Raw genomic sequence first — 23068 nt, 5'->3', positions numbered from 1 at the left:
AACAGTGCTGCTGAGATGATAATATATGTGTCCACAGACAAAGGAAATATGGGATCAGAATGAGGTTAGAGTCAAAGGATGATCCACTTGACCCTCTTTAATCCATCAACCCTGGGAAACAGGGTATGCTGGATTAAAGATTAAGCCAGGCCAGCAAGTGTGTGGCGGGGTCTTAGTGGAAGGGGGTGGGGCGCTTACCTGCAGTCCCACTCTCGAGGGCGCATGAGGCTCTGTGCTCCCTGCCACTCCCAGGCACTGGCCTCCTGCTGCGATGGAAGTGGCTGGGAAAAGACTCAGGGGAAGCAGCTCTGCACTCTGCCATTCCTCCAGCTGCATGGGGAGGGGGAGCAGCCACATGCAGAGCCACTTCCTTCTCTGTACCCCGGGTGTTCCCAGATGGGGGATACCTGGAGTACAGAAGTTTAAGTGTACTGGAATAGAGGCGAGTGGGTCGTCAGAGTTGCACAGGAGGACAGCTAAAATAGGATGGTGCTTGTGAGTGCGCTGCATGTCGGAAGAAGCAGCTTTCTTTGAGCACGCAAGGTGATTTTGTTAGGACAGGCAGAGAGGGTAGATTGGGAGCAGTGTTTCCTGGAAGCTGTGCACCTGTGCCCCCACTCAGGAGAAATTCAGATCCCGCCCAGCTGATTAGCAGAGCACTCACAGCTAGGTTTTTTGTTTCTATTAGTGGTGCACATTCACACATGCCTCGGTGCACCTAAAAATTATTCCACACATGGATGGAAGAGATTAGAGCAGTGTTTCTTAAACTGGGCTGTGGGCTCACCCTGAGAAAGCTGATAATGGGCCAGTTTGCTTACTTAATGGCTCCAGAGCCATGGAGCCTCACGGCTTCCATTGGCTCTGGTTCACCATTTGCACCATTGGCCTGGGCTACGCTACTTCCCTCTCCCCTCTATACCACTCCCCTGAACAGCTAGGAGACTCCTAAAAGCTGGTCAACTGTAGGATGGAGCAAGGTGAGCGGAGGGGCAGCTGAACACACACTGTCAGGCTCCAGTTGTATGCACCTCTGCTAATCAGCGGGGCAGGCCCCAGGCCTGAGTTTGCCCACCTGTGAGCTAGACGGCTGAAACCAGGGAGAGGTTTCTTGTAAACCACCAGCCTGACTTCTCTTCAAGCAGCTGCTCATGCCAGGTTTTTCTTCTATGCTCTCTTTGGAGCTCATAGATAGTCCAGAGTCACAGCGAGATCCTGCTCTTGCCTCCTGCATAGATCCTTCTAGTAAGCAGTGCTGGGAAAGCTAACAACATTCGTGCCGGAAGTCCTCCCTAAGTGAGAACAGATCCACTTAGAGCCCATCACAGAGAAGTCATGTACACACTATCCTGAGACTGCGAGTAAGACAGCTGCTTTGTAGTCCCCTTTTCTGTTTCCTGCTGGTTGCTGCTCCCATATCCAACCTTCTGCAGCTGCCTCTCCAACTGTGCTCAGCTCAACAGATGGCAGATCTGGGCGCCAGATGCATATAGTGAAATGCAGGAAGAGGCCACTACAGGGCAGATGGACTGAGCTATGAGAGGAAGTCATTTTCATAGAAGAGTTAAGCCAGAAGGAACATAGGGGAGACCCGAGACCTCTAGGAGGGAAGGGGTTAGCATTATTTTGCACTATAATGGGAAATAATGGGGGGTGATGGGTTGAGGTGCATGCTGGTGAGTTTGCAATAATGTTTCTCTCTATGCTTTGCTCACCTCCTAAGAAGAAATTATCCCTGTAATTCACCTTCATGCCAGAGGAACTGTCTATTGGCTGGAGACCTAGCAGACCCAAGTGTTCCTGGTTATCAGGATAATTGTCCCTGGCCATATTTTTCACAATGGGAGGGATCTCAGACAGACAGTGAATAAAAACTAGTGGAAAGAGGAATCCAGGAAGAGACTTTGGAAAGAGAGGGTAAGAAGTGTGGGCCACACAGAGGGACAAGGAAAGGGAAGAATAGCAATCACAGATCATTAAAAAGAGAAAAAAGAAGGGGCAGAGAAGAAGTAGGATGCAGCAACTGCTCCAGATACATGTGGGGCCCGAGTGCAAATCCACCACAAAAGGGTGCTTCAGCCCCTAAAAGATTGTCATAACTACAGTACAAAAGACAAGGGCCTTAGTCATCATTAACCTTTGACCCGGTGCAGAAGTGTAAATTCCCCTCTCCCACAAGTATACCCCAAGCCACTTCCAGAGGAACGCTCGACACAGGACACAGAGACAGATCAGAGGCACAAGGAGGTACGGTGTTCCCTGGGGGGGCTGTGTACGAGAACCACTGTTACAGGATATGTCTACACTGCTGTCAGAGATGTGACTGCAGCACCTGCAGATATACCCAAGCTAGCTTTGATTACTAGCAGTGAAGTTACACTACAAGGTAGCCACACGATCACACATCCAGGCAGTGGACTTCTGCAGCTCCTGGTGCCTCAGTTACACTGCTATTATACTCACACTGGGTAAACCAAAGCTAGCTTTGGGGGTGGGGGAGTGCACATGTGCATATTGCAGGCACACCAAACATATTGGGGTGAACATGTACCCATAGGTAGTTTTTAGGATGGCAAAGTCACGTGGTAGAAAGTTGTTAAAGGAATAGGATAAATACATTCTAGCTTGAAAAATCATGTGTTGGGGTTTAGTTCAATACATTTTTTTAGCTTCTCTCTGGCACTTATGTAACAGAACCATATTACTTATGATACTGTATTATAATCCCCTGATAGCATTTTCCTAGTGCACAGTGACTGAATAAACATGAATGAAAAGACAAACTGTGGCCCCAAAATGTTTTACACTGTCAAATAATCTGTACATCTCATATAATAATACTATTGTTTGGCCCTTCTCTAGTGTTTTACAGATATTAAATAATTAATCCTCTAACAATCCAAGGATGTCAATTTGTAACCTCCAGACTCAGTCTCCTGACTAACTGTTAAAACCAACTTTTATTAGAAGAAAAACATTTGAAAAAGGTTTTGTGTACCGCAAATAATTACAAATTAAGATCTGAAAACCATTTGGCTCTCAAACAATGTAGTCTCATTGGCAGTATAACTGCTTCAGTTCTGGACTTGGTATATTTATCTTTTCCTGTGTTTCTCACCAACTTGGAGTGAGCTAAAGACTTTTGATTGTAGCAGCACTACTAGAGGGGCTGGAAGGTAGGGTTGCCAGGTGTCCGGTATTCACCCGGACAGTCTGGTATTTTTGCCTCCTGTCTGGTAAAAAAAAAAATTCAGAGAATACTGGACATTTGAGATTTCCGGTATTTTCTGAATTTTTCCCTGGCCAGGAGGCGAAAATGCTGGGCACCTGGCAACCCTACAAACACTCAGCGCCTGTCCTCCCCCAAATCCCTCCCAGACCCTATGCTTACCTGGTTCCCCAAGGCTGCCAGCACAAAATGCCTGCTGGCCAAAAGACCTAGGGGAAGCAATGCTTCCTCTGGGTCTTAGTGCTCAACTATTCCCCTATCCTGCACTCACTCTTAAAGGGGACATGCTGTTTTAATGCTGTTTTATCTTAATTTTTTTTTTTTTGGCTTAAGTCCTTGGAGTCCCCCTTTTTTTTCTCAGCAACTTTGGTCACCCCCCTTTTTTCCTCCCCTTCAACAGAATTTTTCCCGGTGGTTTTTTTTTTTTTTTTTTTTGGCAGGGGAGGGGGTGTTCGGTATTTTTGTTTCAACCATCTGGCAACCCTACTGGAGGGAGCAGGCTCTACTTTGCAAGAGCATGACAAAAAGTTCATTATGTTTAAAATATTACCAAGAGCTTCCCAGATCAGTACAACTTTCTCTTGTTCATCCGAACAAAACTGGAATGATTTGCTTACTGAACAAACTTTAATTGATCTGTCTCCTTTTCTCATTTCCCGATCTTCCCAAATCTTAGAACTCTCTTGGATTTTAGGTCAAACACGACTGTTATCATTTCAGAGTTGTTAATCTGACAGAGAGCAGTCCAGTTCTAATCACACACACTTGAGTGGTTTCGGCTTCTTCTAATGCATTAGCTGGAAAATTCCATCGTACTGACCTAGCTCTGACTCCTCACTCTGGAAATACAGTGGGATCTATTCTCCCATTGTGGAGGAATTATCCACATAAACAGTCTGCCCATCAAAAGGAGAACAGAACTCTTTAGCTTGAACATGCCAAGACCCTGTTTAACTCTTGGAGAACTTCTCTTCAGTACATTGCACTGAGTATGAAGAATACTTGTTCTCAGTTCTCTATTCTTACCTCTTCCCCAACAGATACCCTGAGCCTCTTTCACCCAACCTTGAAATCCTGGGCTATCCCTCTACTTAGACCTACCCCACCTCATCAAGTGGCCATTTTCTAGGTATTAGCCACCTTTTAATTAACCAACTTCATATCTTATCTTTTCACATGTTAAATGGTACTCTAAGTTTTACATATTTTGATTTATATAAGTACTTATCACAATCTTTAGACACATTACTAATAACAGGGAAGAACACCAAAAACTCCCCAAATAGCAGTCACTAAACAATAACAAAAAACAAAACAGCTCAGTCTTCCTCATTCGATATACTTCTTCCAAAAATAAATGAGTGCTAAAGTAAATAATTGAGTTTCTTTGGGTTGGAGAGGTGTGAGTCCCAGAGTAAAGGTCTCTTACCATGGAAAAGCCCCTTAGTTACGTGCCTCAAATTCCTATAAATCCAGTGAATTGCTTCATCTGAAGGGCAGAAACAACCATGTAATTGTTAAATAAGGGCCTTGATCCAAAGCCCTCGGAAATCAATGGGAGGGCTTATCCTCGGTTTCTGTGAAGTTTGACTCAAACTCTAAATTCATAATACTAAGAAAAATGATCCCTCATGGCATGTCTTTCCTTGTAAGTGAAGAGAGTATTTATGTGTTCATTGGTTTCATTTGTAACAGAGGAACCAACTTTTTGGTCACATGGGTGGGTAACTTAAGAAGAAGCAGAGGATTAATTGCTATGCTAAGTAGTTAACTAGTAGAACTACTTGCAAACTACAAGGATTACTGTGGAAAAGTATCTTATGTTTTGTTTTCAAAACGTTAGCATTATGGGTAGAATATTTTGACAGTTTTTTAATACTGTGTAAAAATGTATAATGTAATCATTTAGTGTTTGTTTTATTGTGTGTACCTTCTACTCAGAGGGTTGGCATTATTGTTCCTAACAGTGATGGATACAAGCAGATCATGCCCTATGACCTCTACCATCCCCTTCCTCGGTACGTAAAACAATCAATCAGATGTTAGGATTGGCAAATAAGTTTACTGCTTTTTTCCTGCATTGCTGCTTTTCTGTAGAGCTAGGACAATTGATGCTGCCTGCCCCTTGTTCTAAACTCTTCTATGGAATGATCATGAGTTACTCAAGTGCTTAACTTGTTGCTCTAAAGATTATTGAAGCAAAGCTAACATTACATCAAAGTAAACTGAAGCAATAATTCCGTATGATTAAATCCACTGGATGTCTATTCCTCTCTGCTCTCCTCTTCCCCTTTCCATGAGTGGGACACTGGCTAACTGTTCAGTTTTTTCCCTAAGGAGTAGCATATGCCAGAGCATATTATATTGCTGTGAAAGTAGAAATTCAGATTCTGTGGTTCTATTTTTTGTATTAAATTCTCTTTTAAACAAGTCACAAGTTTATTAATTGTGAAATATTTTATCTTTTTTAAAATTTAATATATTTGAAAGGCCCAGTGCTGCAAACATTGACACATGAGTAATTTTTCTTTATGTATATTTTCACCCAAATTGCCTTCCAAGATCAAGCTGGGATGTAAATCTACAGCACCATAGCTTACCAACTATCTGGGTGGACCATGCTACTATGCACTAAAAGTAGGCACACTGTGGAATTTGTAATGTGTTGTAGCAGACTCCACACAGCACTTAAGGCATGTCTACACAGCAGGGTAAAAGTCGAATTAAGCTACGCAACCTCAGCTACATTAATTGCGTAGCTGAAGCCAAAATAGCTTAATTCGGCGTTTGGTGCTGTCTACACAACAGGAAGTCAAAGGAAGAACACTCTTCCTTTGATGTCCTTTACTTCTTGTAAAGTGAGGATTACAGGAGTTGGAGTAAGAAGTCCTCCAGCTTGACATTATTTTGAAATAATGGCTTGCTGTGTGGATGCACTCTTCGTTATTTCAGAATAACGTCAGTTATTCCGAAATACTGCTACTGTGTAGACATACCCTTAGTGTGTAGCAAGCTGGAGCTCTATAAAGGTATACTTCAGCTTGTCATGAACTAACTCTCAGTTAAAACAAGGCCAAAGCAAGAGAGTTCTGACACATCTTACATAATTAAGAATGTCTTTAAAGCAAGAGGGGGTGCTTGAAAATCTCATGTTTCTGTGAGTCATTAGAAGCCTGGAACATAACCAACCAGGAAATATAAGCCTGTTACATTGGTGATTATATTCATAATAAAGTAAGAATAAGAGCAGTAACAAAGATGCTCGCACACGAATAACCAGAATCTGTGCTGTTTTGAGGTAATAGATTAAAATAGTATTGCTTTTACTGCTTTGGTTTAGTCTGTTAGTTTATTGTGTCATTGGGCCTCCTATCACTAAAGGTACCATCTAGCCAATGTGTTAATCTCACCTTGCTGAGAAAGCAGCCCCTCCCAAACCTGAGGGAATACTGACACAGGCACTATGGAGCTCTGCTGTAGTGTGTGAACTAGGGATGTAAAGGATAGTCGACTAGTCGCTCTTCCCACCCTGCTATCAGATATAGGAAGCAAGGGGGGGAAGAAGAGGAGGGTACTTAAAAGCCTGCTCCGTGCGGCTCTGCCATTTTAAATGCCGTGGGGAGCCTGGCGTCAAGTTCCTTGCGGCATTTCAAATCTGCAGCGCCATTTGGAGCCTGGGATCAGCTGGGCACTCCCCAGCTGACCCAGGATTCCGTGCATTGCTGCCACCTTGAAATGCTGGATGGAGATGAGGATCAGCTGGGGATCCCCCAGCTGACCGTGGGCTCCATGCGACATGCCAGCTTTGAAATATATAAGAGTCCCCAGCAGGAGCTCTTGTACATTTCAGAGCAGAAGTGCCTGGATGGAGCCCGGAGTCAGTGGGACTTCTCGTTAGCCCTGGGCTCCATGCGGCATTCCGCTGGGGCTCTTGTACATTTCATAGGCAGAACACGGAAGTGCTTATCGACTAGTCGAGTACTCGAGGGAAATTCCATTGACTACTCGACTAGCAAATTAATCGCTACTGAACATCCCTAGTGTGAACAAAGGCAGTACAATCAGACTCGAAACATGGTATAGGCCCACACAACAGATCTCCCAGTGGAGAGGACAGCAAGGCGAGGAGCAGCTCTTTCCTGTTGTTGTCACTGACACTCACATTGTCAATGCTGGCCTATGATTTGTATAGTTTATATTTCTATGCCAAATGTCTATTTTGCTCACTTTCTAGAAATGTTACATATTTTGGATGAGTTACGGATTTTTTCCCCACCGCTACATTTACGTTTGTGTATCCAAAGTTAATAGATTAGTCATGTATCTCATTATACATGTTCTTCTAAATATATATATCAACTTTCTGTTCCTCATTTCTTGAAAAATATTTTCTCTACAAAAAAAAATTAATCACCCTCTAAAATTGACAAAATATTTTAAAAGGGGTGTAAAAGGAGTTATTAATAAGATCTGAGTGTCTTAGGGGTAAAAAGCATTTTATGTTAATTATGAAAAAAATCTTGAACATTGAAGAGAAAGAGACAGAATTTTACAGATCCCAGGATGGAACAGCAACACTCAACAGTGAAAGCAAAAAAGCAACCTGTACCTGGCAGCTAGACAGAGGTTTTGTACCAATTGAAGAATATCCAACTAAAGGAGCAACATGCCCTTGAAGTATTTTCCTTTCAGCAACTCAGGAAGATCAGTCCATGGGAAATTATCAAAGGCCCAACGCGGTTCTTCTCAGCTTTTCCAGGCTACATCTCAACCTCTACCAATCCCTTTAGATTCACTGCTCTAATCCTACCACCATTCTGTACATGCCATTATCAGGAGCCCATACTGCAGCTGTTGGATAGTATAATTTCTCTCTCCCCAGGACCTTCTGTACCTGGGTCAGGGTCAGACACCTCCTTAGCATCACCACACCCACTCCAGACCTGACAAGTAAGGAACCATTTGGAGAAGGAATGGGTTGTGATTGAAAGAAATCAGAGACAGGATCGGAGGGGGAGGGATGACTTGGGTAGGGCCAGGGTGAGAGGGATACAGATTGTTTTCCCTGTGGACCCGTAGAGCTAATTATGCCAGTCCCCAGGGCATATTGTCTTTTCTGTGTAGCCTGGTCCCCGTGTGGCTGGTTAGCTCCAAGTGGAGTAAGTAGCAAAGCTCCAATAGATCTAAAAGGTTGGGAGGAGCTCTGGGAGGGAATCCTTGCAAGAGCTGCTCTCTGCCATGCTTTTTGTGGTCCATTGCATGCAATACACTCTTGTGGTACCAAAGTCCTCACTGAGCCCCACTTTCTTCCCAAACTCCGGGTGGTTGGTATATTCTCTCTGAGTCCCAAGTGACTGTGACCTCTTCTTTAAGAACCATGTTTCCAGAAACTTTAAGCAATCTTATATCGGCATGGTGCCCGGGGGCTGAATTCCTGGCCCCCTCTTTGTGCTGCTTTGTAATGCTGAGGCATTTAAAAACAGTTGAAAAGTTGTGGTAAAAGCCCAGGAAAGGTCCCAAGACATCAGACTCCAATCACCACACTTTTATGTTTGGAAAAGTTATTGTAGGTAATTATTAGAGGGTTTTTTTAAATGTTTATTAGTTACAATTTTAAACCTGCATAGGTGGGTTCAGCATAACTCTGGCTCTAGGGGGAGCATTATTGGAAAAGACTCTCCAGCAAGAGATTTTAAAACTAAAGTTCTACAAATACCTTTCTAGAACATCTGTAGCAGTTGTGAAATAGAAGATGTGGTATAAAAGTTTTCCTTGGCAGTCCTTTGAGATGAACTACATAACACATAGTTATCTTTGACACTGGCAAACAATGTGACCAGTTCACTATAGTGTCAATAAAACCTTTATACAATATAATTATCCATTATCTAGGATGTGTATATTAGAGCTGGTGTGACAATGGTAAGTAGTTGGTGAAACATATGAGAAGAAATGAAAAATTTTATTTCATCTGAATTTTTCTGTGAAATTTTTCATTAAAATATTGATTTTTTTTTATTAGGGGATACCACTCTAACTTTTGTATTGCTTATTATTTATCTCCTGGAAAAGAAGATTGGAGGAGGAAAATTTTAGTTTTTCCTACTATGAAATTTTTAATTTCTGGACAAAATACAGATTTGTTTTGTTTTTTGCAAAAACTTTCCTTTTAATTTCAAACAAGCATTTTTCTTCCTGGAAGAAATGTTTTTTTAAATGTTTGATTAGCTCTAATATATATTTACGATGTGGGCAGATATACAGAAATCTCTGGTCTGGATCTGACCCAGGGCCCATCTAGTTTTCGATCCCACATGTGACATCTGCTAATACAGCTTTTTCCAGAGAAGAGAGTTATTCCGAAATAACATCAGTTTTATTCCGAAATAACATAGTTCGCATCTACACAGCAAGCCCATTATTTCTAAATAAATTTGAAATAATGGGCTTTTTACTCTGACTTCTGTAAACCTCATTTTATGAGCAGTAAGGGAAGTCAGGGGAAAAGTGCTCTATTTCAAAATAACTCGTGTGTAGACAGCGCCAAAAATCGAAATAAACTATTTTGAGTTAAGCTACTCAACTGATGTAGCTCAAGTTACATCGCTTATTTCAAGTTCACCCCAGCTGTGTAGACATAGCCAGAGTGCATGCGTGTATTATACACACACACACATATATATATGATATATAAATAATGTGTGTCATGTGGTTTGATTTATTTTAGATCCAAGGGAAAACCAGGACACACCAGAGAGGCACACCAATGTCCTTATTTGTTGCAAACTCTTAAGCCAATAATACAGTCCTTAATTTGCAAGCCTTAGGGAAAACAATACTACACCATTTATACCTTATATACTATGGAATTTAAAAGCTATTAGTATAATACAAACAATTTAAAAGCAATTACTACAAGGTTTGCTATAATACAGTGTTTAAGCCTAGTTCACTTACATCTCACTCAGATGCCATCTACAGTGTTTTTTGACTCCCACGCTTTGAGACACTATGCACTGCTGCGGCCGGAGTGAAAGTTCCTCTTATTTCTAGTTACCTTAAGCAGGACCAGTGGGTAATCGTGCTACCTGCCTCCCAACTATATTTTTGCAAAGCCTGTTTTTATTACAAAGCAAGACTTGGATGTTTACTCCCTTAATTGCCACATTTTCCTTCCCTAATCTACAACCTTTTACTACACTGGCTTTTTTCATTATCTTTTTTTCACTCAGATCCTAACTTATGCAATTACCCCAAGTTTATCCAGTTGTAGTGGGTATTTCTGATAAATGCACCAGGCTTCAGCAGGCCCTTTAGCTTATGAGGCCGTGACGTCAAGCCTTCAACTTCAGTCAAGGCAAAGCCTTGGGGACTCCTCCACAATACAGGCAGTCCCCGGGTTACGTACAAGATAGGGACTGTAGGTTTGTTCTTAAGTTGAATCTGTATGTAAGTCGGAACTGGCGTCCAGATTCAGCCGCTGCTGAAACTGATCAGTTTCAACAGCGGCTGAATCTGGACGCCAGTTCTGACTTACATACAGATTCAACTTAAGAACCCCAGGCATCCCCAAGTCAGCTGCTACTGAAACTGATCAGCGGCTGATTCCAGGAAGCCCGGGGCAGGGGCTTCCTGTAGTCAGCCACTGGTTAGTTTCAGCAGCGGCTGACTTGGGGATGCCTGGGGCAGAGCAGCTGGGGTGCTGCTGGGTTGGTCCAGTAGCGCCGCCGCTCCTCGGCGCTACTGGACCAACCCAGCAGCACCCAAGCTGCTCTGCCCCAGGCGTCCTGATTCAGCCGCTGCTGAATCTGACCAGCAGTGGCTGAATCAGGAGCCTGGGGCAGAACAGCTGGGGTGCTGCCCAGTTGGTCCAGTAGCGCCCAGAGCGGCGCTACGGGACCAACTGGCAGCACCCCAGCTGCTGTACCACAGGTGTCTGTCCGCTGCCCGCGTGCTCCGCGGCTTTGCTCTGCTTTGCTCCCCCCCCCCCCCTCCTGGTCTGCAGACCAGGGGGACGGGGGGGGGGGCAAAGCAGAGCCAAGCCTCGGAGCGCGTGGGCAGCGGACAGCCCTGTCCGCTGCCCACGTGTTCCGCTGCTTTGCTTCCTCTCCCTGGTCTGCTGGAGACCAGGGAGAGGAACCCCGTTCGTAACTGCGGATCCGACGTAAGTCGGATCCGCGTAACTCGGGGACTGCCTGTATATATATGGGGGTGGGGTGCATGCGTGTGTCCGGCCATGGCTATTCCAGAGCACACACATTTCACTGTATTTTCTCATCAAAATGACACTTGTAAATCAGTGTTCTCCTCATTATCTTAGTCACATTCAGACAAAAGCAACATTGTTTCCCAAACTAATCTGTCTTTCTCTAAAAGTCACTAACCATATCATGCTAGCTATAATTCTAACCTTTGTTCATACACAATTCGTCACACACTAATTTTATTCTCCTGAGAAAATTTCTCCCATATTCCTTTCCCCCTAACTCACTGTGCATACAACGGCTGTACCAGCTAAGGATGGCATTGCTCCTTCTCTTGCAATATAAAGGATATCAGCTTTATAGCACACAAAGGTCTAGTCTATACTAGAGAATTAAATGGGTTCAGTTATGTCTGTTGGGGTGTATAAGAATCCACACACCTAAGCAGAGGCTTTAAGCAGACTTAAGTCCCCATTTACCCAGCCTTGGGTGGACTATCAGTGTAGGCTATGTGGACATTGAAATGCTACAGCAGCACAGGTGTGCCATTGTAACATTTTAAGTGTACACAAGTCCTGAGCTTCCAGCAATCTGGAACTTGAGTCTCCATATGTGGCACATATTACCATGATATAATAATATCCCTAATTAAAATAAGTTAAATTCTCTGTGGTAATATCTTGGGATACTGGGTGGAGGGAGAAGGGAACATCTTATAAGTTCAATACTAATGGGAAGAAAACTTTTAAAAAGAAAATATATATAAGAGTGATTGGTTGCTGGAGCCAAACATAAATGAAAAAAATCTTGCTAATAATAATAATAATCTAAACAAAATATACAAGGGAAGCTCAACCATTTGGGGTTTTTTAATCCTTTCACTGATGCCTTTTTTGCAGATGGGAAAGCACTCCATGGACAGCCTGCTCCTCCTCGTGTGGAGGGGGCATTCAGAGCCGCACAGTCTCGTGTGTAGAGGAGGACATTCAGGGGCACATCAGCCCTGTGGAAGAGTGGAAGTGCATGTACACTCCAAAGATGCCCATTGTCCAGCCCTGCAACATATTTGACTGTCCAAAATGGCTGGCCCAAGAGTGGTCTCCGGTAAATAGTTCATTGTTGGGTTGTGGTGGTGGTGGTGTTAATTGTATTTAGGACATGCATCTGGAGCAAGTTTTCTATTTTGTTCATGTGTGTGTGTTTAGTAGCATAATAATAATCACTAAGCTTATTTACCTTGCGAATTTTTTGAACCTTCCTGCTTCAAACAATGGCATTTGTCCCACTACAGAATGAATACTCAGGACTTTCAGCATTAGTTGAGGAGAACGATAGATGAGCAAGTCGGACTGGTCATGTTAAATAACTATATACTGTATAAGTAAACGATGAACTAGAAATGTATATGCACAAGCAGAGATGTAAACTGTTAATGGATGTGTTCTAATGTGCATTTATCTCATACATTTTGTCCAGATGTGAAATATCTCAGACTGCTGCTCTGCAGTCTGAAATATATTGCATGGTCAGTCTGTTCTGTAATCACTGCCATAGACGTCACCTACTTGTCTAGCCCTGTCTCACCTCTTTTGCTTTAAGACTTGTGGTTAAGGCACGAGACTGGAAAAGAAGGAGGTCTGGGTCCTCTTCCAACAGATCTGAGATTGGTCAAGTCATTTAACCTGCTTATGCCTCAGTTTCCTCATCTATAAAAATGACTTTAAAAATTTACCTCCTTGCCAAAATGTGAGACATGGTAGATTAGTTTCTGGTGATTTTCTTATTAAATATGCTAAATATGTGCAAAGCATTATTATTACTCTTTGCTTTTCTCTTGTTCGGTTGGTGCTTGCAGCCTCTGAAACCCACTATCCTCGGGAAAATGACTTCCCATATAAAAAAAAATTCAACTTGAGAAAATGTGTGAAGTTTAAAGACCAAATAGTTTCCTACATTATACAGCACCATGTTCCAAAATACTTTGTTGTTACACTCGTTGTACCATAAGCTCCAGTGCCTTGTCTAAGCAAAGCAGAAGTGGCCAAAGATGAAACTGACACAGTGTTATTGTATATATGCGGTATGGGACTGATGGCCTCAGTCCAAGTGACAAATGCTGAGAAAGTTAGTAGAGTGACACTGAGAGAAATGCAGCAGCTGAATCTCAGTCTAAACCATATAGTTACACAGAACACGAAAGGAAAAAATATGGAATGTTTGTCAACTTTATCCCAAACCAGTATTAAACAAAGAACTTAACTAATGTGTGGGCCAATATAGGCTCATTTGTGTCCAAGATTTTCCCTCTAATGCTGCTACATTACTGTTGTATATTCCATTGTCCTCACAGGGTTGTTGATTTGCTACTTTGTACTTTTTCTTTCCTTTTTTTCAGTGCACTGTAACATGTGGCCAGGGGCTGAGATACCGTGTAGTTCTCTGCATTGATCACAGAGGGATGCATACAGGAGGCTGTGGCTCTAAAACAAAACCTCATATAAAAGAAGAATGCATCGTGCCCACTCCTTGCTACAAACCCAAAGGTAAAAAAGGCAGACAAATCTTTACAGGTCAGTTTTGCTTGTTGACTGTGTGCATGCAAGAATTCATGAATTTCTCTTGAGCCTCTGCCACTGATGTACCAGTTCGGATGTTAGTGCTGGCATTTGAAATGCTGGCAACCTGTAGATCTTTCAAAACAAAAAGGATCTTATTACTGTCAGTTGGTGATCTACCAATCTAGAAAAAAAAATCTAAATTCATCCTGATGTAAACTTCACTGGCCATTTCAGGGTTAAAGTTGGCCCATAGTGCTCTATTAAACGAAAACAAAAATGTTTAAAGTGACTGGTTTCACAGCCTTTGGCAAATTAGCTGCTTTAACTAAGCTAGAAGTAAGCGGTGTATATCCCACAGTGAAGCTCCTATTACTAGTCAAGCTACAAGATTGTACAGACTTGAAAATCACAAGTTTTATGGATGGAGTACTCCTCATTGCTGCAGAATTGACTGGTCACTGTCTTGACCCTGAGACAGTGATACTGGGGGGAGCTCCCCACAATGATTGAGGAGAGGGGGAAATGTTGCTTATGTGTGCAGATTTCTCTAAGGCAGCTATTTGAAGCTGCTCATGGGGTTGGAATGTAACAGTAAATCCTGGGGTAAATGGCATTGGGGCAGATGACAGGCGCAGCAGTCAAGGGTGCTTGATAAATGATCACTTGGTTCTACAATTACATATATCATTTACATGATATAACTTTCTCATATGTGTGGTGTGTGAGTCAATAGATCATTTATTTTTATGGAAATTTTCCTGGCTAATATATGCTAAATATGACCCACATTTCTCTGAGTTGGAGGCTCCAGCTCCAACATGAGCCACTCATAAATAAAATTAATGTATTTGTAAATCACTACTGCTAATATACATTAAGGCCCCCTGAATGGTTGAGATCCAATAAACATGAGCTATAACTTTTTGGGACCACAAATGGAAAGGAGAAAGTTTAAATTTTTATTTCCATTTTCAGTGGCCCATGATAAGTGAAGAGCACCAAATTCCAAGGTGCCAATTCATGAAACCTTCGCTGCTGGGGTTCCTATGGAACCTCACCTACAGAGTAAAGCTGTTCTGCAGATCCAGTACTCTGTCTATGCTGTTCTATGTAGGTTCTCATGCTACTGTCATCAGCATAGAATCTGAGAGCCTTCAAGTAGCATATTAGCGGATGTATCCAACAGCTCTGATGTGGTTCACTCTGTCTCTCATCATCTCCCCTGAGGAGAGAATTGTGCATGTACTGTAGCATTTTGGTTTGGTAAGGTTTTGTTTGGGGATTGGTGAGGAGTTGGTGTGTCTCTCTCTACTGTCCTTTCCAGGTGAAATGCGCCCTCTTTCACAGTTGTCCTTTCAAGTGCCATGTGGTACACTTTCCTGCCTCATGCACCTGCAGGACTGACTCCTGCTAGAAAACTGTCCAAAAAGAAGTTATTTGCTTAATAAATTTTAGAGTTATAAATTACAGTTTAACAAGACAGTACCTGTGCAAAGAATGAATCTCCTAGCCAAAGCTTCAGCAAAGCCTACCATTGCATTCTGAAGATGGATGTAGAAAATCAGTCATTATCGCTGGTCAAGATTATAAGAGAAAAAAAGCAAGTCTATTTTCTGCTAAATAAAAATGAAGGGTATGCAGTGGCCATATAACTTATCCCAGTCTTAGCTCATTAAAGTTCTTAGGTGCTTCATAATGTACTGGAGAATCCTATGGAAAATTAAAGGTATTCCTAACTTAAATTGTGATTTGTGCTTTTTAATGCTAAGAAGAACCACTGTTTTCATGTAATTGTCCTCCAGCACAAAACAGGGTATAAAGTTTAAGAGTTTGTACTACACTAAAAACATGAATCTGTTGTAAAAGTGGGGGCTTTTCTTTTCCAAAGTCTTGATTCTTCACTAAATTACTTTAGAATTTGGTTATGTTTCATTATATATAACACATTATTTAATAAAAGTCAACATCTCTAATCCAGCTGTGTGTTTTACAGTTTAGTTTATTGGAATTGATGTTACCTGCTTTTTCCCTCAACATATAATACACCGCTCCGTAAATAAAAGAGAAGTTTAAAATAAAAGTCACTTTGCAGTCAGCTGTGTGGAAGAGCACAAAATGCTTTTTACTAGACTTTGCATTCAAAAGGAAAGCAAAAAAGTAAGATCTGGCTTTCTGAAGCTCATAAAAATAAGCTGTATGGTATATAAATAAAAATATCTCTTACATATTTTGGATAACAAAAGCGGTAAAATATAAATTAAACTAAGAGCTGTGCTGGCACACATTCATCCTTCAATGTCACTAATAAATATATCAAGAATAGAAGCCTGGCCTGCTATTTCTGGAAGAGAAGCATAATAACTATTACTGCACCCTTTCTTCCCAGCCACTGGTTTACTCCCAAAAAAACTTTGCATTGCTCAGCTGAAGCTGCAGTAGCTGTGAAATCAAATGGCAAGTTATGATTTCTGCGCATTGCTAATGTTGATATGACAGTTTGGGTAGTTTGCATGTTTATGTAAAAAATCCAATGTTGTATGCACCAAGTTACTGAAAATTCTCATTTATCTCGGATGAAATTAATCCTCTGCAGCAGGCCAGAAAGAGGTGTGTGCACCATGTAAGCCCAAAAGGCTTAAATTGAATTTACGTGGTATATAAACCCTGCAGTGATTCTCTGTATACAGCTGGAATACCGCTCGTTCTGTTTTCATCCATTTTTTTCCCAATCCGAACCCAAATTACTCAGAAGAAATGAAGAGCTAATTTCAGAGAATTGTGCCAAATTTGCTCTCCCTTTAAATCACTATAAAACCAGAACAGCTCCATTGACTTCACTGCAGATGCTCTGAATTGATGCTGCTGTGAAAGTAGAATTTGGCTCATAAAGTGGACTTTTTTCCCCTAAAAGCAATTTATTATATTTTGTGCAGATCTTGAAGAATAAAAAGCATCTGTACTGTTTTGTATCAAGAATGACAGAAAAAATATCCAGCTCATTTCTTAAATCCACATAGCTGATGAACTGATAAGCTTAGAGTCAGAGAACATCACTGAACTATTTTGCTCTGGTGTCTCTGTTTCTTGAAGTATCACTCATCAGATATGGATTTTCTTCAATGTCATAACCTATCAAAAGTGAATTAATGAACTTAACGAAGCTGTACAATGTAAGGATACACACAGGGCCTATGCAAGGTTAAAGGTTGGTTGTAGAGTTTGCAAGAATGTTAATTTGGAGATTACTTTCCTCCCCTCTTCTGTCAAAAGTCTTTGGGGGTGTGGTCTTCACAAGGACTAATGTATTACTTAGCCTTCAAGTAAGCCTTTATTTTGAGGGTTCATTAGGATAATTCAAGCCTAGACCTGGGCTTGCCCTCCTCCCAAAAGCAAACTTCCCCATCTATAACTTGAGCAGATGAACTTGGTGCAGCACAATTATAATTATTTGTCTCTATGTGGTAAAAACAATTGTTGGCAATGCAGTGTTCTGTGCAAATACAAAACCCAAAAGGCAAAATAACCATCATAACTATTGAAGCTCTCCATTGTAGATGAAAATCTGATTCTCCCCTTGGATGTTAGATAAGTTTTTGAAAAATACTTTGCTAAAAATGTCTACTAGTGTAAACCTAAATGCCATTTAATTTTCCATTCCGGCATTATAAAAACAAACTCTCTTCCTTTATAGAAACTCCATATATTTAGCACCATAGCACACTAGCTCTTTCTCCTCCCACCCACTTACCACTTTCTGTGCTGTTCAGTATGCACATGTACATCAATCCACACACAATCTTTTCAGAAATGCTGATATATTCGCTTATAGACACAAAGTAATGTGAGTAGCTCTATGGTTTTGGTTTTCACGTGCCCGTGTATGTTCTCTAGAGAAACTTCCTGTGGAAGCTAAACTGCCATGGTACAAGCAGGCACAAGAGATGGAAGAAGGCGCAATGGTGTCTGAAGAACCATCGTAAGTCTTAAAACATAATTTGTTGAATACACGTTATGGTAAGATTAGGATTCAGGGCCTATACTAAAGTAATTCTCTACCTTAAACTGCATTTGGTTCTTTCATTACGATATAAAGGCCTTATTCAAATCCTGATGAATTGAATGGACTTTACTGAAAGGTGTATTAGGCTCTAGATCAGGGGGTTTCAAACTCTAAGAAGTGGCTTCTAAGGGCAGGCCATTAGTTGGCCACAAGATGCTTTGTTTACCTGTGCCTCTGCAGGTATACACAATCACAGCTCTCATTGGCCAGTGATCACTGTTTCCAGCCAATGGTAGTTGCAGGAAGCATTGCTATAGTCCACACCACTTCCCACAGCTCCCATTGGCCAGAAATGGTGATCCACAGCCAATGGGAGCTACGATTACCCATACCTGCAGAGGTGCAGGTAAACAAAGCATCTAGTGGCCAGATAATGACTTGCCCTTACAAGCCACAACCCAGTGTTTAAAAACTCCTGATCTCAATAAGAGATGGAGAAACTGAGTACAGGGGTAGGGTGTATGATGGAGATTTAGATTGAATTCAAGCAAGCTTAGAATCATGATGTTTTTTATTTAAGGGCGTTTTAAATAATACTGTGTGGGAAGTCTGTCTGTTTGCCTATGATACCTGTATGGCCCTTGTTACCATGCTGTATGAACATCTCACAGTCTTTATTTATCACCATGACAACACTGTGAGGTTGGGCAGCATTATCATCCCTGCTTTATAGGTAGAAAACTAAGGCACAGAGAGATTAAGTGACTTACCCAAGATCAAAGAGGAAGTTGGTGGCACAGCGGGAACTTGAATCCAGGCTTCTCAAGCTAGTGCCCTACAACTGGATCATCCTTCCGCTCAAGTGGACACAATAAATAGTTTTTAGAAAGTACAAGTTGGACCAAAGACCAGTGTCATTTAAAAAAGAAAAGATGTTTACTCGTATGCTGTACACATTCTATGGTTCTTTCACATGCAAACTCCCTCTTGATTTTACTGGAAGCCCGGTGTGGAAAGACTACAGGATTGGCCCTACCTTAGTGACATGTCTTAGCAGGCAAAAATACACAAGCAGTCAGCAAGGGCTTTTTCCCCTCAAGGGTTTATGTGTTGGTAGCAAGTGAAATTAATTAGTATAAGCAAAAAATAAATCAGAAAACTCTCCAGCCTCAGGTTTAACCCAATCCTATAACCCCTACTGAGGTTCTTTCCCTCCGTCTTCTGAGCATCTGGTTTATAGTTCTTCCCCACAGTGCCAATGCAACGTTGATCTTGGTTAATACCTTGTTCCCCAGTATCCCTGTGTCATAAGGCAGGCATGTCTGGATAGCAGATTGGGCTACATCCTTAATTTAAAAGTCAGAACACAGGATTTCCTGAAGGAATGTCCCCAGCCTTTTTTCCCCCCTAAATCTATGCATGTATTGTATTCTGAGCCATACAGATATTTCCCCCCCTATTTGTACTTGTAGTACTTCTGGGGAAAATTTAGCAGTGTAACTACAGGAAAAAAATGAAGTTACAGCTAATGCTGAAAAATTAAAAGAAACAAAACATTTCAACAAGAGCCTAAAGAAGATAAACATGTTAAATACTTTCTGTTTGAATTAATGCTCCTAGTACAACCAGTGGGTGTTTTCATTGCATCAGGATTGCAGGAATCTGATACTGATGCAGCAAGTTAGAGTCATGCACACAAAGCTAGAACCAAAATAAGAAATATGCCTCAGCCAGAGTAAACTACTTACACCGTATGTGCAATATTTATTTACAGTAGGAATGCCACAATCAATATGGGGTTATGAGTGGTTTTAAAAACCAAAGTTCCAATGTGGAGTGTGGGTGTCAGGGGTGGTGGGTGGGAGAGACATGTTCGTTGTGGTTTTTGTAATTTCTCTAAAGAAGTTTTGTGGCCTTGCTAAGAACACCTGCATTTGTCTCATAACTCAACCGCAGCTTCCTTCTCATAGGAATGCAATTGTGCTGAAGATGTTTAATTGGCAATAAATTACAATTTGTTAGACAATCTGTGTATTAACAATTTAAACATCTTATCATATTTAGTACAATTAAATTACTATAATGGAAGCTTTTTAGAGAAATTATAAATACATAGTAAACATGCATTTTTACTTTATTTGACATTGGAACAGTGGTAAATGTAAGTTAATAATAAAAAATTCTTTATAGTTTAATCAAAATGGTGCAGTTAAACACATGGCTCCCTCCACTGTAACCACGACCATCTATTAGGTTAATAAATGTATCCTTCATGCAGTAGAATTGCAATTCTGGCACAGTTAACCCAAACTGAAGAAGATTATAGTTGAAGCACTGGTACAAAGCAAAGGAAATGTATAATACTATGCTCAAGATAATAATTATTTTTACCCCCATCTTCAGAATATATAGATTAGTTGCAGCTGTAGCATATAATATGATGATGTGTGTACTGCTTCCATAGTCTTATGTATTTCATATGTTCAGTTTGTTCATGCATACACAAGATCCAGAAAAACACATGAATCTGAATATTTTTTTTTAAATTGTGAAGTACCTTTGGTGTTTTCTTTCAGCTTTTTTTTTCTATCATATTAAACCATTTCTTTATATTATATTTAACAAACTATAATTACCCCTAAAAGCAGAATGAAATACATTTTCAGCAGATTTATAAAAAATGAATCACATTGCTTGCACTGAATATGATGATGGTTTGAAATGCAGCCTGCATTTCTGCTGAAAACTAATGAAGGAGGTTGTGATTTTAGCCTCCTGACAAAAGTTCTAAGATGAATTTTGAGAGCCCTGGTCTACACTAGGGAGTTATTTCGAAATTACCCCCATTATTCAAAATAATAAGTGAAACATCCACACTACCAAGCCAGCTATTTCAAAATAATGAGCTGGTCATTTCAGAATCTGTACTTCTCCTTTCCTCGGGGAATAACGCTTATTTTGAAAATGTTATTTAGAAATAGAGTTAGTGTGGATGCTCCAGTGCTGCTAATGCAAAATAATTGGCCTCTAGAGGCCTCTCAGAGCTGCCATTATGATTGCTCTGGCCACACCTGCCAGCTCTACTGCTCCCCTTCTCCTGCAGAGCTTAAAACTATAGGCAGCAGGAAAAGGGCTTGTGCCACATGGCAAGCTTTGCCAGCCCCGTGCCACACGGCAGCATCCCAACCCCCCTCAGAGTCTTCCAGGGCTGCCAGCTACTCCCTCATCTGCTACTGGCCAGGGATGCAGGAGAGCTCTGGCTTAGACTGGTGGGGAGATTCTGGACCTCATCGAGGTCTGGGGGGAGGACACCAACCTCCAGGATCTCCACACCAGAAAAAGGAATGTGGACATGCATAAATGGATTGCCACCAACCTGGCCTACAAAGGCCACAACTGGACCCTCAACCAGGTCCAGATGAAGGTCATGGAGCACCGGTAGGCTTACCACAAGGCCAGGGAGAAGAGCAGACACTCTGAGGTGGCACCACACATGTGCTGCTCCTACAACCAGCTGGATGCCATCCTGGGAGAGGGGCTGGTCACCTCTCTTCCCATCATCATGGAGTCCAGCCAGGACACACCTGACATCAGCCTCCATGAGGGCAGGGTTGGGGAGGAGAAGGAGGCCAGCCAGGCAACCATACTTACCTGCCAGGACCTGCTCCGCACCCTGGAGCCAGTTCCCCCCTTCCACGATGTCTCCCAGGCCTCAAACGATCCCAGGGAAGGCAGTTCAGGTGAGTTTTGTAACTTTACCTATGTACATGTGGGGGCAGAAGACAGGCTGTGAGGAATTGCATGTGCCTCATTCGGCCTACTCAGCCTGGGGGTCACACAACAGCCTCTGCACGTGAACGGCCAGTCTGGAGCTCTCACTCCAGGACGCTCTCACACAGGAACTCCTCGGTCCTACTGACAAGGTTCCTGAGAGGCCTACCATACTTCGGACTCTGTGGTGAGACACCTTCCCATGAACCACACAGCAGAGCTGCACATGGCACAGGCTCATGCCTGCAGTCAAGCAGCTTCAAAGGAGACTGATCCCATGCACAGGAACCTGCCAGAAGGAAAAAGAGAAGGAACCCAGTAGCACTCTCTCTGGAAAGCTGCCTCTGTTGCTCACACACACCTCACCAAACACCCCCTTCCTCCTCAATCAGGCAGGGATAGAAGTTCTCTCTTTGAGGGGAGCCACCAGAGTCATTCATGGTACGTGTGGGACCCAGAAAGAAGCCAAGCTGCCTCATCCCCCTTATCCTGCTTGCAGACTCCTGGCCTGGCCAGCACCTTCCTATGCCTGCCTGTCTGCAGAACATGAGTGTTGTGATGCTGAAATGGGATGTCCATGACCCTGCTGGAAAGTGCCCACTCAAAGCACATCACCATCATCTGAACCAAGACCTTCGGTGTCAGCGCAAAGATCAGGGCTAGGCTTCATGCACAGTGTCTCCTGGGATGTCTGCCCTTGTCACTTCTTCACAGCTGGGCCAGCTGCAAAGGTGGTGCATCCTCCACCTCCCATGCCATCTGCATGACTCCTGGGAGGACCTGATGCAGGAGCAGATGGTTTGCCTGCAGTTCCTCATCTAGGGGCTCAAAGAGAAATGCCAGGAGTGGACCGCTGCCTGGGAGGAGTGCCAGGGTGACTGGGAACAGCGGAAGGCCATATGGGACCAGCTGGCCAGCCAGCTCGAGGCCATGTGCTCCTCTCTCATCTCGGTGATGGAGTGCATGACCTTGTGCATGGAGCGGGCCACCAGCCACCTGCCCACCCCCACCTCCCCCATGGCTTCCTCTCCTAGCTCCCCCAGTGGCCGCTGGGGCCCCAGATCTCTCAGGCGTCCAAAGCTCCAGAATAACCAGAGGCAGGAGACAGTCCCAGTCCCATCCCTGAGCCCCTCTCCCCGATTCCATGTTCTTTCCCCAGTCCCTCCCCTGTTGCATATCCCCCCAGTAAACTGTCCTGTTGTTTCACAAATGAAGGGGTTTCTTATTTGTTCTGCAGGGGAGGGGGGAAGGTGGGAAGGGAGAGCAGCGGAAGGCAGGGGTGGAGGATGAGAGGCACACAGAGAGA

At 42.6% G+C, this 23068-nt stretch overlaps 1 protein-coding gene across 10 annotated transcripts in view; it reads left to right on the top strand.

Annotated features, from left to right (window-relative positions):
* The window catches only part of ADAMTSL1 (ADAMTS like 1), a 707788-nt gene that overhangs the window by 543517 nt on the left and 141203 nt on the right, over positions 1–23068 (top strand). For 6 of the 10 annotated variants that reach the window (XR_012904618.1, XM_075931513.1, XM_075931510.1 and 3 more), the window contains 4 exons: positions 5197–5247; positions 12333–12537; positions 13829–14003; positions 17883–17967. Coding sequence is in view for 9 of the 10 variants with exons in the window: in XM_075931513.1 (XP_075787628.1) it covers positions 5197–5247; positions 12333–12537; positions 13829–14003; positions 17883–17967 (516 nt within the window). In the remaining variant the exon portion in view is untranslated. The remainder of the gene's footprint in view (positions 1–5196; positions 5248–12332; positions 12538–13828; positions 14004–17882; positions 17968–23068) is intronic. The other 4 variants (XM_075931511.1, XM_075931515.1, XM_075931512.1 and 1 more) reach the window with 3 other exon arrangements.

Source organism: Pelodiscus sinensis, chromosome 6 (genome assembly GCF_049634645.1).
Source record: "Pelodiscus sinensis isolate JC-2024 chromosome 6, ASM4963464v1, whole genome shotgun sequence".
Classification (NCBI taxonomy): Eukaryota; Metazoa; Chordata; order Testudines; family Trionychidae; genus Pelodiscus; species Pelodiscus sinensis.
Note: the sequence above shows the minus strand (reverse complement) of the source record. Positions and strands in the feature narration are given on the sequence as shown.